Genomic DNA, 17,000 nt, shown 5'->3' with positions numbered 1-17,000 from the left:
TGCTTTTTTCCTACAAACATGTTTTGGAGATCCAAGGAGAATGGGTTTTATTCTCTGAAATTAAAGGTGTAAATAAAGTTGGTATTGAATATCGTAGATAATGTGCCAAACAATATGATATTTATTGAATTTGATCTCATCATATTTATCTCACCCTGTTCTAGCATCAAAATACTGAGTTTCCATAGTTCATGTATACACTACCGGTCAAACGTTTTAGATCACCTACTTAATCAAGGGTTTTTCTGAATTGTTTTACTATTTTCTACATTGTTGAATAATAGTGAAGATATCAAAACTATGAAATAACACATATGGAGTCATGTAGTAACCAAAAAAGTGTTAAACAAATCTAAATATATTTTATATTTGAGATTCTTCAAATAGCCACCCTTCGCCTTGATGACAGCTCTGATGACCAATTTCTGGGATGTTTTATTTCAGCTCACTTTACATGTTGCATTTACAGTGTCTTGCGAAAGTATTCGGCCCCCTTGAACTTTGCGACCTTTTGCCACATTTCAGGCTTCAAACATAAAGATATAAAACTGTATTTTTTTTGTGAAGAATCAACAACAAGTGGGACACAATCATGAAGTGGAACGACATTTATTGGATATTTCAAACTTTTTTAACAAATCAAAAACTGAAAAATTGGGCGTGCAAAATTATTCAGCCCCCTTAAGTTAATACTTTGTAGCACCACCTTTTGCTGCGATTACAGCTGTAAGTCGCTTGGGGTATGTCTCTATCAGTTTTGCACATCGAGAGACTGACATTTTTTCCCATTCCTCCTTGCAAAACAGCTCGAGCTCAGTGAGGTTAGATGGAGAGCATTTGTGAACAGCAGTTTTCAGTTCTTTCCACAGATTCTCGATTGGATTCAGGTCTGGACTTTGACTTGGCCATTCTAACAGCTGGATATGTTTATTTTTGAACCATTCCATTGTAGATTTTGCTTTATGTTTTGGATCATTGTCTTGTTGGAAGACAAATCTCCGTCCCAGTCTCAGGTCTTTTGCAGACTCCATCAGGTTTTCTTCCAGAATGGTCCTGTATTTGGCTCCATCCATATTCCCATCAATTTTAACCATCTTCCCTGTCCCTGCTGAAGAAAAGCAGGCCCAAACCATGATGCTGCCACCACCATGTTTGACAGTGGGCATGGTGTGTTCAGCTGTGTTGCTTTTACGCCAAACATAACGTTTTGCATTGTTGCCAAAAAGTTCAATTTTGGTTTCATCTGACCAGAGCACCTTCTTCCACATGTTTGGTGTGTCTCCCAGGTGGCTTGTGGCAAACTTTAAACAACACTTTTTATGGATATCTTTAAGAAATGGCTTTCTTCTTGCCACTTCCATAAAGGCCAGATTTGTGCAATATACGACTGATTGTTGTCCTATGGACAGAGTCTCCCACCTCAGCTGTAGATCTCTGCAGTTCATCCAGAGTGATCATGGGCCTCTTGGCTGCATCTCTGATCAGTCTTCTCCTTGTATAAGCTGAAAGTTTAGAGGGACGGCCAGGTCTTGGTAGATTTGCAGTGGTCTGATACTCCTTCCATTTCAATATTATCGCTTGCACAGTGCTCCTTGGGATGTTTAAAGCTTGGAAATCTTTTTGTATCCAAATCCGGCTTTAAACTTCTTCACAACAGTATCTCGGACCTGCCTGGTGTGTTCCTTGTTCTTCATGATGCTCTCTGCGCTTTTAACGGACCTCTGAGACTATCACAGTGCAGGTGCATTTATACGGAGACTTGATTACACACAGGTGGATTGTATTTATCATCATTAGTCATTTAGGTCAACATTGGATCATTCAGAGATCCTCACTGAACTTCTGGAGAGCGTTTGCTGCACTGAAAGTAAAGGGGCTGAATAATTTTGCACGCCCAATTTTTCAGTTTTTGATTTGTTAAAAAAGTTTGAAATATCCAATAAATGTCGTTCCACTTCATGATTGTGCCCCACTTGTTGTTGATTCTTCACAAAAAAATACAGTTTTATATCTTTATGTTTGAAGCCTGAAATGTGGCAAAAGGTCGCAAAGTTCAAAGGGGCCGAATACTTTCGCAAGGCACTGTATATCATAGAAGAAGAAGCTGTGAGATGTCGAAAGCAGAAGTGGGGTTTGAAGTTAAAAGTGCATCGAGCACAGTTATCGAGAAATTTTAAATATGTTTAATTTAATAACTAGGGAAGCCAAGAACAAATTATTATTTACAATGACGGCCTACCCCAGCCAAACCCTAACAATGCTGGGCCAATTGTCCGCCGCTCTATGTGACTCCCAATCACAGCCAGTAGTGATACTGCTAGTGACACCTCTAGCACTGAGATGCAGTGCCTTAGACCGCTGCGCCACTCGGGAGCCCAAAAGAGAAAAATGAGTGGACAACAGTAAAGTCCAAGAATGGAACAAAAAGGGCTAAAATGAGTCTGATGAATCGTTCCTTGTTGGAGTACATTTTTTGGATAAAGATGTTTATTTGGATAAAGATGTTTATTTGGTAAACCCGTTTGACGTGACGAGGAGGGTGAAGAAGGCGTTGGGAAAAGTGGATGCAGTCAAAGTAACCAGGAGCGGTATGGTGTTTATATAGTGTGTATCTAAAGAGCAAAAGGAGCATGGATTGTGGCGCATGAAGTGAGCATCTTTGATTTTTGGAGCATGGCACCGGTAAAAAGTGTGATTTCTGGCGTCCCGCTAGACATTGATTTTATATTGAACCTTTATTTAACTAGGCAAGTCAGTTAAAAACAAATTATTATTTACAATGACAGCCTAGGAACAGTGGGTTCCTTGTTCAGGGGCAGAACGACAGATTTTTTACCTCATCAGCTCGAGGATTTGATCTAGCAACCTTTTGGTTACTGGCCCAACGCTCTAACCACTTGGCTACCTGACACCCCGTCACAAAAGAGTTGAATTTGCTATGCATTTAGAAAAGAGAATATGTCTCTTCATATATAGTCCATCTTACAAATCAAAGTAAACTCCCATCTTAAAAATTGTGCCCTGAGTTAAACATGTCACTTGTGTTTGGGTTCTTCAAAATTGACTGCAATGTCTCAATAATTGGAACGTAAGAAAATGTATCAGTTCTGACTATTTGATCATAAGTTCCAGTCGTTTTGTTTATTCTATTGTTATATCTAACACCAATGACTTTCTCAACTGGTTGAACTGTTCCTAATTTTTGTATGATATAAGCACTTTGTTATGATACCGAATTCAACAATGTGAAAGGATTTTCAATATTCTGAAAAGAATGTTGAACTTTTCTGATAGTTTGTGTCTTTTGAAGATGCAAGAGTGGTTGTTTTAGCTTGACCCTGTATCTCTTGAACTGCTTCTTCCATGGAATATACTAAACTATTTACAGTCGTCTGACCTACACCTGCAACCTGCAGTTGTGCAATATCAGACTCACACATATCAAGTGTGTTCTTGTTAGAAATTGGTACAACATTGGTTGCAACTAGAATTTGAAGGATAATCAGCATTACTTGGCTGATATCAACGGCTGTATTAGCATCCAAGTTAGCGTTTAACAAAATTTGACAGTCTCCGGAATGTGCCCAGTTTAAATGCTTACTAAAGCCTGAAAATGTACCAAATACACAAATCTGCTTGACCACATTTTAGTCTGAGTTCTACCAGGGCACATTCCATGCTTCAACTTGAGATGCTTCACGAGCAAGTTGGTACTTCCATGACTAGCATGGCAAACAAAACATATCATCATAATTTAATCGGCATTAGAGCAGGAGTCTGACGCCCCAAAAATAATCTATATTTTAGGGAAAAAAATCCAGGAGTAGTGACCCATATGGAGAATTGGAAAAAGGAGCAAAGTTGATCTGTACTATTGATGTTAGATAAGTATTTGCAACTTGTAAAGTTGGGATACAGTGCCTTCGGAAAGTATTCAAACCCCTTGACTTTTTCCAAATTTTGTTACGTCCAATTACGCCTTATTCTGAAATTGATTAAATAAACACATTTCCTCAGCAGTCTACACACAATACCCTGTAATGACAAAACAAAAACAGTTTTTTTGAAAATTTTGAGAATTAATTACAAATAAAAATAACTTACTTACATAAGTATTCAGACCCTTTGCTATGAGACTCGAAATTGAGCTCAGGTGCATCCTGTTTCCATTGATCATCCTTGATATGTTTCTCCTTGATTGGAGTCCACCTGTCTATCTAAGGTCCCACAGTTGACAGTGCATGTCAGAGCAAAACCAAGCCATGAGGTCAAAGGAATTGTCTGTAGAGTGCCGAGACAGGATTGTGTCTAGGCACAGATCTGGGGAAGGGTACCAAAACATTTTTGCAGCATTGAAGGTCTCCAAGATCACAATGGCCTCAATCATTCTTAAATGTGTGAAGTTTGGAACCACCAAGGCTCTTCCTAGAGCTGGCCGCCCAGCCAACCTGAGCAATCGGGGGAGAAGGGCCTTGGTGACCAAGAAGCTGATGGTCACTCTGAGAGCTCTAGAGTTCCTCTGTGGAGATGGGAGAACTTTCCAGAAGGACAACCATCTCTGCAGCACTCTACTAATCAGGCCTTTATGGTAGAGTGGCCAGACGGAAGTTTGAACTCTTTGGCCTGAATGCCAAGCGTCATTGGAAACCTGGCACCATCCCTATGGTGAAGTATGGTGGTGGCAGAATCATGCTGTGAGATGTTTTTCAGCGTGCAGGGACTCGTAGACTAGTCAGGATCGAGGAAAAGCTGAACAGAGCAAAGTACAGAGAGATCCTTGATGACCTGCTCCAGAGCTCTCAGGATCTCAGACTGGTGCGAAGGTTCACCTTCCAACAGGACAACGAACCTAAGCACACAGCCAAGACAATGCAGGAGTGGCTTTGGGACAAGTCTCTGAATGTCCCAGCCAGAGCCCAGACTTAAACTTGATCAAACATCTCTGGAGTGACTTGAAAATAGCTGTGCAGCAACGCTCCTCATCCAACCTGACATAGCATGAGAGGGAGAAACTCCCTAAGTACAGGTGTGCCAAGCTTGTAGCGTCATACCCAAGAAGGCTGTAATCAATCAACAGCTTCAACAAAGTACTGAGAAAAGGATCTGAATGCTTAAGTAAATGTAATATTTCTGTTTTTATTTTTAACAGATTAGCAAAAATTCTAAAAACCTGTTTTTGCTTTGCCATTATGGAGTATGGTGTGTTGATTGATGAGGGACATTTTCAGATTAAGGCTATAACCTAACAAAATGTGGAAAAAGTCAAGGGGTCTGAATACTTTCCAAAGGCATTGTATAGAAAATATGCCGTAAGAGCATTTGTGTAAAATCTGATGCAATGCATGAAGTTTAAAAAGTTTGGCCATGTGTGAAGTGTTTGCAGACAGAAGGAATATAATATTGAAGAGTCTGTGAATGTAAAATGTTGCAACTGTGGTGGGGATCATATTTGTGAATTCCCTAAGTGCCCTGTTAGGATGAAAGAGGTTGAGGTGTCAAGGATCAGGGCTGTACAGCAAATCTCCTACAGTATGTGGAGGCGGTGAAGAGCGTAGAAGGGGCAAGAGGCCACAGTTCTGAAGAAGATATGGGGGTGGATGCACCACAACCAGTTGTAAATGTTGTACTTCAATCAAGTCGGATTTTGTGGAGTGATAGGTAAACGATGCTTTTTTTCACTTTTGGGTCCTAATTATCCACCTGTACAGTGGGTTGCGGAATGTACATATTGTTGCGAACGCCATTATACCAAAGAAGAAGAAGAACCCTGTTGCGCGCACGTCTTTGCGTGGTCACGCCCCCCGAGCGTATGTGCGCGCACCCTTCTATCGCGTGGTGCTGATCATCCATATTGCTGTTAGTGGTGAAGTTTGGCTTGCAATTTAAAAGAGGCTCCCGGGCGCTTTTTAAATGTTTTAATTCAACACAAACCACTCTGCGTCTTAGACTGAATGCTATTTAGTCTAGGGGTGGAGTGGAGAAACGAGTTCATTCGAGGAATACTTCACATTTTCTTTGTTGAGTAGTAGGCGAATTTGTTGGTATCGTGAGGAAAAGGAGAAATGGCTACTCAGGTAGAGGCTCTCCTACCCAACAATCCTCGTATTAAACCAGAGGAGAATGGGCATACGAGCAAGATGATACAGCATGGAGAGGACTGTCCTGAAAAGGGGGTGAAGCAGACATGTGTTGCCGACGAGGGTAGCAATATGAAAACAAACAACTCAGAACAGTGTTGGATTGCAACGAGGGAGCTACGCTCTAAACAAGCAAAAGAAGAGAGTAACAATCAAGAGAAAGACACCCTGGATCAAGAGATGCACACGACTGATCAAACGGAAGACTGTGTGAAATGCAGTAAAAATGAGTTTGCTGAAGCACCCCCGCCCAAGGTGAACCCATGGACCAAGAAAAAGAATGCGGTGACCGTGGTCAGCCAGAATGGACAATCACATCATGGTTTGTATTCTTCCAAAACTACTGCCTGGGTTTAGGGTGCATTCACCTGAACCACTTGAAGGCCAAGCATGATCTGTTGCTGTCAGATCTATGATAGTAGGGAGTTCCTCACAGGATAATGCTGCATTGCAATCTCCCATCTAGTGTACCTCTAGATAGTTAACTATATATAGAGTAAGGCCTCAAACTAGTTCTGTAATAGAGTGGATTGTAAGCTTCTTCCACGATATCATTTGAGTTCACGTTCAAAACATCGTACTCTGTCGTCTCTGACTGAGGACACCTGTAATACAAATGCAATCAGATAAATTAAGCAGATGGCTAGAATAGTTTGACAGTGTCAGGCCTCACTAGGGTACTTTACAGGCTGAGCCCAGCGAGGTTTCACGTTATGATATTTAAAAACCATAACGTTATCATTACACTACTGACATCGCCTGTGCAAATGATCATTTCCCATGTCTTTATTTTTGTGCCAGCTGCGGATGGAGTGATTTGGGTTGACCGTTGCTTTCCCATTACAGTTGCGTGGCTGGCTATCATGGCTGTGTAGACAATGTTAGCAACAACACGATGTCTGAACAGAATCGGCAAGGCACATTAATACCGTAGCATTGTCATAGGTGGCACTGCGCTTTAACTTTCACGATTCAACGCTATGTAACTTACGGTAGCTACTATTTTTTTGTTGGCCGATAATTGTGAAGCGCTGTTTGCAGTGACATGCTGCCAGTGGACGTCTGAAGCTCCTGTTTTAATTTGAGAAAGATTAGCCTACCACGCTGGAAGTGAGTGCTGATAACTAATAACAACGCTGGCAACTGGGCCTAGCTAACGCTTGTTGGCTGATCTTCAGGCTCTAGCTAACGCTAGTTGGCTGATCTTCAGGCTCTAGCTAACGCTAGTTGGCTGATCTTCAGGCTCTAGCTAACGCTAGTTGGCTGATCTTCAGGCTCTAGCTAACGCTAGTTGGCTGATCTTCAGGCTCTAGCTAACGCTAGTTGGCTGATCTTCAGGCTCTAGCTAACGCTAGTTGGCTGATCTTCAGGCTCTAGCTAACGCTAGTTGGCTGATCTTCAGGCTCTAGCTAACGCTAGTTGGCTGATCTTCAGGCTCTAGCTAACGCTAGTTGGCTGATCTTCAGGCTCTAGCTAACGCTAGTTGGCTGATCTTCAGGCTCTAGCTAACGCTAGTTGGCTGATCTTCGGGCAGCTGACGGAACCAACTCATGTTATTTAATGCTACACTTATGTCGGATAGTTTGACAGTTATGCAGTGTTGGACAATACTTGCGCAGGTTTATCTAACGGGATGAAAACGTGTTCATCCACCAAATGGCCAGGAACAATACTTTTATTTAAAATGTATGTTTAGGGCGCATTTCTAACAATTTCATCGATAATTGTTTATGATTCAGCTATCGGGGGCAGATAGCTGGCTCTTGAATTGTATTGATTAGAGGTTGAGATTATGATTTTTCAACGCCGATACCGATTATTGGAGGACCAAAAAGATACCGATTTAATCGGCAGATTTTTGTTGTTGTTGTAATAATGACAATTACAACAATACTAAATTAACACTTATTTTAACTTAATATAAAACATCAAAATCAATTTAGCCTCAAATAAATAATGAAACATGTTCAATTTGGTTTAAATAATGCAAAAACAAAGTGTTGGAGAAGAAAGTAATATGTACCATGTAAAATGTGTGCCATGTAAAAAAAGCTAACGTTTAAGTTCCTTGCTCAGAACATGAGAACATATGAAAGTTGGTGGTTCCTTTTAACATGAGACTTCAATATTCCAAGGTAAGAGGTTTTAGGTTGTAGTATTTATAGGACTATTTCTCTCTCTACCATTTGTATTTCATATACCTTTGACTATTGGATGTTCTTATAGGCACTATAGTATTGCCAGTGTAACAGTATAGCTTCCGTCCCCCTCCTCGCCCCTACCTGGACTCGAATCAGGAACACATCGACAACAGCCACACTCGAGCTTCAATGCCATACCACACTCCTTCCGTGGCCTCCAACTGCTCTTAAACGCTAGTAAAACCAAATGCATGCTTTTCAACCGTTTGCACGCCCGACTAGCATCACCACCCTGGATGGTTCCGACCTAGAATATGTGGACATCTATAAGTACCTAGGTGTCTGGCTAGACTGCAAACTCTCCTTCCAGACTCATATCAAACATCTCCAATCCAAAATCAAATCTAGAGTCGACTTTCTATTTCGCAACAAAGCCTCCTTCACTCACGTCGCCAAACTTACCCTAGTAAAACTGACTATCCTACCGATCCTCGACTTCTACAAGTCTATGCTAGGTAAAGCTCCGCCTTATCTCAGCTCACTGGTCACGATGGCAACACCCACCCGTAACACGCGCTCCAGCAGGTGTATCTCACTGATCATCCCTAAAGCCAAAACCTCATTTGGCCGCCTTTCCTTCCAGTTCTCTGCTGCCTGCAACTGGAACGAATTGCAAAAATCTCTGAAGTTGGAGACTTTTATCTCCCTCACCAACTTTAAACATCTGCTATCTGAGCAGCTAACCGATCGCTGCAGCTGTACATAGTCCATCGGTATATAGCCCACCCAATTTACCTACCTCATCCCCATACTGTTTTTATTTATTTACTTTTCTGCTATTTTGCACACCAGTATCTCTACCTGCACATGTTCATCTGATCATTTATCACTCCAGTGTTAATCTGCTAAATTGTAATGATTCACTCCTATGGCCCATTTATTGCCTACCTCATGCCTTTTGCACCCAATGTATATAGATTATTTTTTTTCTACTGTGTCATTGACTTGTTTACTCCATGTGTAACTCTTGTTGTCTGTTCACACTGCTATGCTTTATCTTGGCCAGGTTGCAGTTGCAAATGAGAACTTGTTCTCAACTAGCCTAACTGGTTAAATAAAGGTGAAATAAAATAAAACTAACCTCGAACCATCGTTACCCATCGCTCTACAAAAGCCGCGGCCCTTGCAGCGCAAGGGGAATAACTACTCCAAATCTAAAAGCGAGTGATGTTTGAAACAGTATTAGCGCACACCCAGCTAACTAGCTAGCCATTTCACATTGGTTACACCAGCCATTAGGCTGATAGGCTTGAAGTCATAAACAGCGTTGTGCTTGCGAAGAGCTGCTGGCAAAACGCACAAAAGTGCTGTTTGAATGAATGATTACGGGCCTGCTGCTGCTCAGTCAGACTGCTCTATCAAATCAGACTGAATTATAACATAATAACACACAGAAATACGAGCCTTTGGTCATTAATATAATCGAATCCGGAAACTACCATTTCGAAAACAAAACGTCTATTTCAGTGAAATATGGAACCGTTCGGTATTTTATCTAACGGGTGGCATCCCTAAGTCTAAATAGTCTTGTTACATTGCACAACCTTAAATGTATGTCATAATTATGTAAAATTCTGGCAAATTAGTTCGCAACGAGCCAGGCAGCCCAAACTGTTGCATATACCCTGACTCTGCGTGCAATGAACGCAAGAGAAATGACACAATTTCACCTGGTTAATATTGCCTGCTAAACTGGATTAGTAGTTATACCTAGTGATTAGTGATTGTTTTTTATAAGATACATTTAATGCTAGCTAGCAATTTACCTTGGCTTCTACTGCATTTGCATAACAGGCAGGCTACTCGTGGAGTGCAATGGTTAGAGCGTTGGACCAGTTAACTGTGCGGTTGCAAGATTGGAACCCCTGATCTGACAAGGTGAAAATCTGTCGTTCTGCCCCTGAACAAGGCAGTTAACCCACAGTTCCTAGGCAGTCATTGAAAATAAGAATGTGTTCTTAACTGACTTGCCTAGTTAAATAAAAGGTAGAAAAAATAATAATAATCGGAAATCGGCCCCCAAAAATACCGATTTCCGATTGTTATGAAAACTTGATATCGACCCTAATTAATCGGCCATTCCGATTAATCGGTCGACCTGGAGTATTGATTCATCATACAGCCGCCACATGATCAAAAGCTAGCTTGATGTTAGCCAGTAAGTTAGCTCATTTGCTATGCTAGCTACCTATCAGCTTGGATATAGACAACCCAATTAGAACGTATTAGGCGCCAGGTACACAACAAACTATCATATCCTTCTGATATAGAATAAATGAGACCCTAGTTTATTACACTGACCGAAAATATAAACGTAACAAGTAAAGCGTTGATCCCATGTTTAATAAGCAGAATTAAAATATCCCAGAAATGTTCCATACACACAAATATTATTTCTCTCAAATGTTGTGCACAAATGTAATCAGCTTCTTGATATGCCACAAGTCAGGTGGGTGGATTATCTTTAAAGGAGGAATACTCACTAACAGAATGTAAACATCATGATCATTACACAGGTGCACTTTGTGCTGGGGACATTAAAAGGCCACTCTAAAATGTGCCGTTCTGTCACACAACACAATGCCACAGATGTCTTGAGATTTCAGGGAGCGTGCAATTGGCATGCTGACTGCAGGATTATCCACCAGAGCTGTTGACGGAGAATTTAATGTTAATTTCTCTTCCATAAGCCGCCTCCAACGTCATTTTACGGAATTTCGCAGTACGTCCAACTGGCCTCACAACAGCAGACCACGTATAACCACGCCAGCCCAGGACTTCCAAATCCAGATTTTTCACCTGCGGAATCTTCTGATACCAGTCACCCGGACAGCTGATGAAACTGGGTTTGCACCACCAAAGAATTTCTGCACAAATGGTGGTCATGCCAGATCCACGCCTTTTACATTTTAATTATAAAAAATAAAAAAAAGATGTGACCAACAGATGCATATGTGTTCCCATTCATGTGAAATCCATAGATTAGGGCCTAATTAATTAATTTAAATTGACTGATTTCCGTATATATCAAATTTGATTTTACATGCATCAAATGCAACAGGTGAAATGCTTACTGGCAAGCTCTTAAAAAACAATGCAGTTCAAGAAAGAGTTAAGAGAATATTAACTAAATAAGCTAAAGTATTAATAGTAAAATAAAAAGTAACACAATAAAAATGACGAGGCTATATACATGGGGTACCAAGTCAATGTGCTGGGGTACAGGTTAGTCAAGTTATTTTGTACATGTACAGTTTAAATTGGAAGTTTACATACACTTATATTGGAGTCATTAAAGCTCATTTTTCAACCACTCCACACATTTCTTGTTAATAAATTATAGTTTTGGCAAGTCGGTTAGGATATCTACTTTGTGCATGACACAAGTAATTTTTCCAACAATTGTTTACAGACAGATTATTTCACTTATAATTCACTGTATCTCAATTCCAGTGGGTCAGAAGTTTACATACACTAAGTCGACTGTGCCCTTAAAAAGTTTGGAAAATTCCAGAAAATGATAGGCTAATTGATGTCATTTGAGTCAATTGGAGGTGTACCTGTGGATGTATTTTAAGGCCTACCTTCAAACTCAGTGCCTCTTTGCTTGACATCATGGGGAAATCAAAAGACAAAGATCATACTTTTTGGAGAAAAGTCTTCTGGTCTGATGAAACAAAAATAGAACTGTTTGGCCATAATGACCATTGTTATGTTGGGAGGAAAAGGGGGAGGCTTGCAAGCCAAAGAACACCATCCCAACTGTCAAGCACTGGGGTGGCAGCATCATGTTGTGGGGTTGCTTTTCTGCAGGAGGGACTGGTGCACTTCACAAAATAATGCCATCATGGGGAGGGAAAAAAATTACGTGGATATATTGGAACATCTCAAGACATCAGTCAGGAATTTAAAGCTTGGTCGCAAATGCGTCTTCCAAATGGACAATGACCCCAAGCATACTTCCAATGTTGTGTCAACATGGATTAAGGACAACAAAGTCAAGGTAATGGAGTGGCCATCACAAAGCCCTGACCTCAATCCTATAAAAAATTTGTGGGCAGAACTCAAAATGCCTGTCCGAGCAAGGAGGCCTACAAACCAGACTGTTACAACAGCTCTGTCAGGAGGAATGGGCCGAAATTCACCAAACTTATTGTGGGAAGCTTGTGGAAGGCTACCCAAAATGTTTGACCCAAGTTAAAAAATGTAAAGGCAATGCTACACTCAATTAGTATTTGGTATGTAAACTTCTGACCCACTGGGAATGTGATGAAAAAATGAAAGCTGAAATAAATAATTCTCTCTACTCTACATTCCCTATTATTAGAATGTAAAATTCTGACATTTTACATTCTTAAAATAAAGTGGTGATCCTAACTGACCTAAAATGGAATTTTTACTAGTATTGAATGTCAGGAATTGTGAAACTGAGTTTAAATGTATTTGGCTAAGGTGTATGTAAACTTCCGACTTCAACTGTAGGTAGGGCTAAAGTGACTGCATCGATAAAAAACAGCGAGTAGCAGCAGTGTAAAAACAAATGGGGGGGGGTCAATGTAAATAGTCTGTTGGCCATTTGATTAATTGTTCAGCAGTCTTCTGGCTTAGGGGTAGAAGCTGTTAAGGATCCCTTTGGTTCTAGACTTGGCTTTCCGGTACCGCTTGCCGTGCGGTAGCAGAGAACAGTCTATGACTGGGGTGACTGGAGTCTTGGACAATTTTTTTTATATGAACTGTAACACAGGAAAATCTTTGAAATTGTTGCATGTTGTGTTTATATTTTTGTTCAGTGTAGTTGGTTACCTTGCTAGCAAGTTTAGTGTTATCTGTGTCACTATGTGTTTGACACAGATTGTGAGGAGACCAGTGTAAAATCTGAATCTGCAGTTCGCAAACTATTCATTCTTTTTGAACAAGTCTTTTAATTCTTTTTATTTTTTTGTACGGACTCCAGTCAGTTTTTCTAAGTGACTTGTTCATTTAAGCCGGTCATTTGATCTGCTAATGCTGACCTCAAATGAGTCCTACAGTAGGATTAATACATGCTCCTCACACTCAGCTGCTCCAGAAACGTCCTCTGACCAACTTTCTGTATCCACGCAGGAACATCATGAAAAGAAGAAGAGAACAAATACCTGTTTTAGAACTGATAATTGATAGCATGGTGCACAACATTGTACTTATCACCCTCACAGCAGTCAAACAAGGCCTTCCGCCAGGAGTTGTTTACAATCTAGTCTGGTTGTGGCCATAACTAGACCTTGTCTCAAATGTATCAAGAAATTATCTGATTTGTATGCCGTGCAAACAACAAATGTCCATTGTTTGAAGCACCCTTTTACAAGTCTGTCACATATGACAGCTCAGACCAGTATGATGTAGCACTGCGATAGTCGCTCTCACTACACTGGAAGTTAATAGGAAGATTATTTTTAAATCGCAAAAATGTCTATCATGCATGTCAGATTTCAATACTGACTAGGGCTGAGCGGTGTACTGTTTTTTTGGTACAAACAACACTGTATTTAAAGTGCCCACTATTATATTCTAACTATAGAATTAGAATAGACATATTTCCATGATTCCAACAGTTAAACCAAGTGTGTTGCTCTAAATTGCAAGTCAAATTGCAACATTTGGTTAAAAATAAGGCCCAGATTGCTTGCCAATATCGTGTAGCAGTGTAGAAATGATCTCATATGCAGACATTTTTTTTTATATACTTTTTTTGGTTTAAAAAAAACGTGATAGTATTTTATGTTTTTTAATAACAAAAGTTCTAAATTTGCTTTAGGAGTAGTGTGTGACCCTAGGGTGGCAACACATACATTCTAAGTGAATTCAATGGGTCTTTCTCCATTCTGATTGTTTTATACTGTTCAATTTTTCAAATACCTTGATATATTATTTTGGACATATCGCCCAGCCCTATACTGGCCATTGTCATAACGCGGGAGGATGTCTTCTCTTGAATGAGCCATTGATCATATTTTTGCGATATTCCTACCTTGAGAAATATGTAATTTGTCTATAATCCAGGGTGCATTGCATGGTGCCATTGCCAGAGATGTTATAAAAAGGAATCCAATGAATGAAGGAACCTATAACGCCCCACCCAACAAACTGTCGACCAAACATGTACAGGTTGTCATGTCGCGTCACGCGGTTGATAAACTAATCGTTTTGCAATCCCTTCTTAAAGTCAATGTATATGTCGAAAAACGTGCCTATTTTCCTCAGGTACGTAATGTCACGATTCCAAAGCTATATGACACTAGATAGCAAATTCGTTATCCCAGAAAATATTTGTAATGTTGTACCCCTTGTTGATGCAATTCGTGCTAATGTTGGGACGAGCGCTCAAGTTTTATTACAAATTCAAAATAGACTGAAGTAGGGAAATATGTGTTACCACGACCTGATTTGGAATAATTGCGTCTATTTTCAGTTTAGGCTACTTTGCTGGTGTCACTAGTTACTACAGCCACAATATCAAAATGATGAAAACAACAAATGTGCTTTTGGGTTAATTTAGGATTAGACATAAGGTTAGCAGTATGGTTAGGGGTAACGGTTAGGTTTAAAATCTGATTTGAACAAGATACATGTTAGTAATAAGAAGGGTTTATAACTTTGTGTCTGTGGTAACTAGTGAAGACCCCTACTTTACGAACTGCTAGTGCCATTTTGAATTGGTTAGCCTAGCCTAGGCCAGTGGTTTCCAAACTTTTTATAGTCCGTACTCCTTCAAACATTCAACCTCCAGCTGCGTACCAGGGTCAGCGCACTCTCAAATGTTGTTTTTTGCCATCACTTTGTGGGAAGTGACAAAGAGCTCTTATAGGACCAGAGCATAAATAATACAAAATAATTTTGCCCTTTATTTAGCAATCTTACATATAAAACCTTATTTGTTCATCAAAAATTGTGAATAACTCACCACAGGTTAATGAGAATGGTGTGCTTGAAAGGATGCACATAACTCTGCAATGTTGGGTTGTATTGGAGAGAGCCTGTCTTAAATCATTTTCCACACACAGTCTGTGCCTGTATTTAATTTTCATGCTAGTGAGGACCAAGAATCAACTCTCACATAGGTATGTGGTTGCAAAGGGCATCAGTGTCTTAACAGCGTGATTTGCCAGGGCAAGAAACTAAGGGCTGCCCAATCCAGAAATCTGGCAGTGGCTTCTGATTAAATAACATTTTCACAGAACCGCTTGTTGCAATTTCTGTCATGTTCAGTTATCGGTAAGTGGACAGGAGGCAGGGTATGAAGGGATAACGAATCCAGTTGTTTGTCAGTTTCGGGAAAATACCTGCATAATTGCGCACCTAGCTCGCTCACGTGCTTCGCTATATCACATTTGACATTGTCCGTAAGCTTGAGTTAATTTGCACACAAAAAAATCATACAATATGGAAAGACCTGTGTGTTGTCCTTGTTAATGCAGACAGAAAAGAGCTCCAACTTCTTAATCACAGCCTCACTGTTGTACAGCATTGAATATAGTTGTGGATTCAGATCATTCAGGCAAGAAAAAACATCACCCAGATAGGCCAGTCGTGTGAGAAGCTTGTTTCTCAATTAAAAAAAACAACATTTCAATACTTTGCCCCTTGATAACCAGCACACTTCTGTATGTTGTAAAAGCGTTTCATGGTCGTTGCCCAAATCATTGCATAGTGCAGAAAATAAACAAGAGTTCAGGGGCCTTGCTTTAACATAAAGCAAGGCCCCTCTTACACAAAACATCTTTCAAGCTGTCAGGCATTCTCTTGGTGGAGACTGCAGTGTACCCAAGTGGCGTCGGGAGCAACAGCTTGCACGCGCGTTACCACTCCACTATGTCTCCCAGTCATGGCTTTTGCGCCATCAGAACAGATACCAACACATCTTGACCACCAAAGTCCATTTGATGTCACAAAGCTGTCCAGTACTTAAAAAATATCATCTCAAGTTGTCCTGGTTTGCGGAAGAGGATGTTTTCCTTAATTGACCCCCCCATAAATATAACAGACATATACCAGGAACTGTGCCATGCCCGCCACATCTGTTGACCCATCCAGCTGTAACACACAGAATTCACTGGCTTGTATGCCAAGCAGTAATTGTTTCAAAACATCTCCTGCCGTGTCACTGATGCGTCGTGAAACAGTGTTGTTTGATGAAGACATTCTGTGTAGCCTTTTTGGCCTTTTCCCACAGCGTTGTCCCAGCCATATCTGCGTCAGCAGGAACAATTAAGTCTTTGACAATAGTATGGGGCTTGCCTGTCCTAGCCACTCGGTAGCTCACCAGACGCTTCTAGCCTCTCCTTATTAATGGTATCTGTTGCGTTTATACATGTCTCGCTACTTGAAAGTTGAGTGGCTTATTTTTCACATTGTCATGTTTCTAAATGTCTGCACAAGAGTGAAGATTTCCCACAAGATAGTAACGGTTACTGTGATTGGATGTTAATTATTTGACTAGGCTACCTGTGGATGGTTTAATTTTATTTTGGGCAGTGAAACAAGGCTACTCAGGCGAGGAAAACAAACCTTACCCAAATGTATAGCCTCGTTGGAAAATATAAATGTACTGTTTTTAATTTTTCTTTAAAAATAAACATGTAAATCACATTTGGCGTACCCCCGACGGCAGGGGTATGCCTGGCCT

General features: G+C 40.4%; 1 protein-coding gene across 1 annotated transcript in view; it reads left to right on the top strand.

Annotated features, from left to right (window-relative positions):
* The first annotated feature begins 5,767 nt into the window (after window positions 1–5,767).
* Window positions 5,768–17,000, top strand: part of LOC110491068 (La ribonucleoprotein 1, translational regulator) — an 83,352-nt gene continuing 72,119 nt past the window's right edge. Inside the window, 1 exon segment of the mRNA XM_036950051.2 lies at window positions 5,768–6,459. Within this exon segment, the coding sequence (XP_036805946.2) occupies window positions 6,063–6,459 (397 nt within the window). The 5' untranslated portion in view covers window positions 5,768–6,062.

The sequence above is a fragment of the Oncorhynchus mykiss genome, chromosome 2 (assembly GCF_057628025.1).
Source record: "Oncorhynchus mykiss isolate SJ-2025 chromosome 2, ASM5762802v1, whole genome shotgun sequence".
Taxonomy (NCBI): domain Eukaryota; kingdom Metazoa; phylum Chordata; class Actinopteri; order Salmoniformes; family Salmonidae; genus Oncorhynchus; species Oncorhynchus mykiss.
Note: the sequence above shows the minus strand (reverse complement) of the source record. Positions and strands in the feature narration are given on the sequence as shown.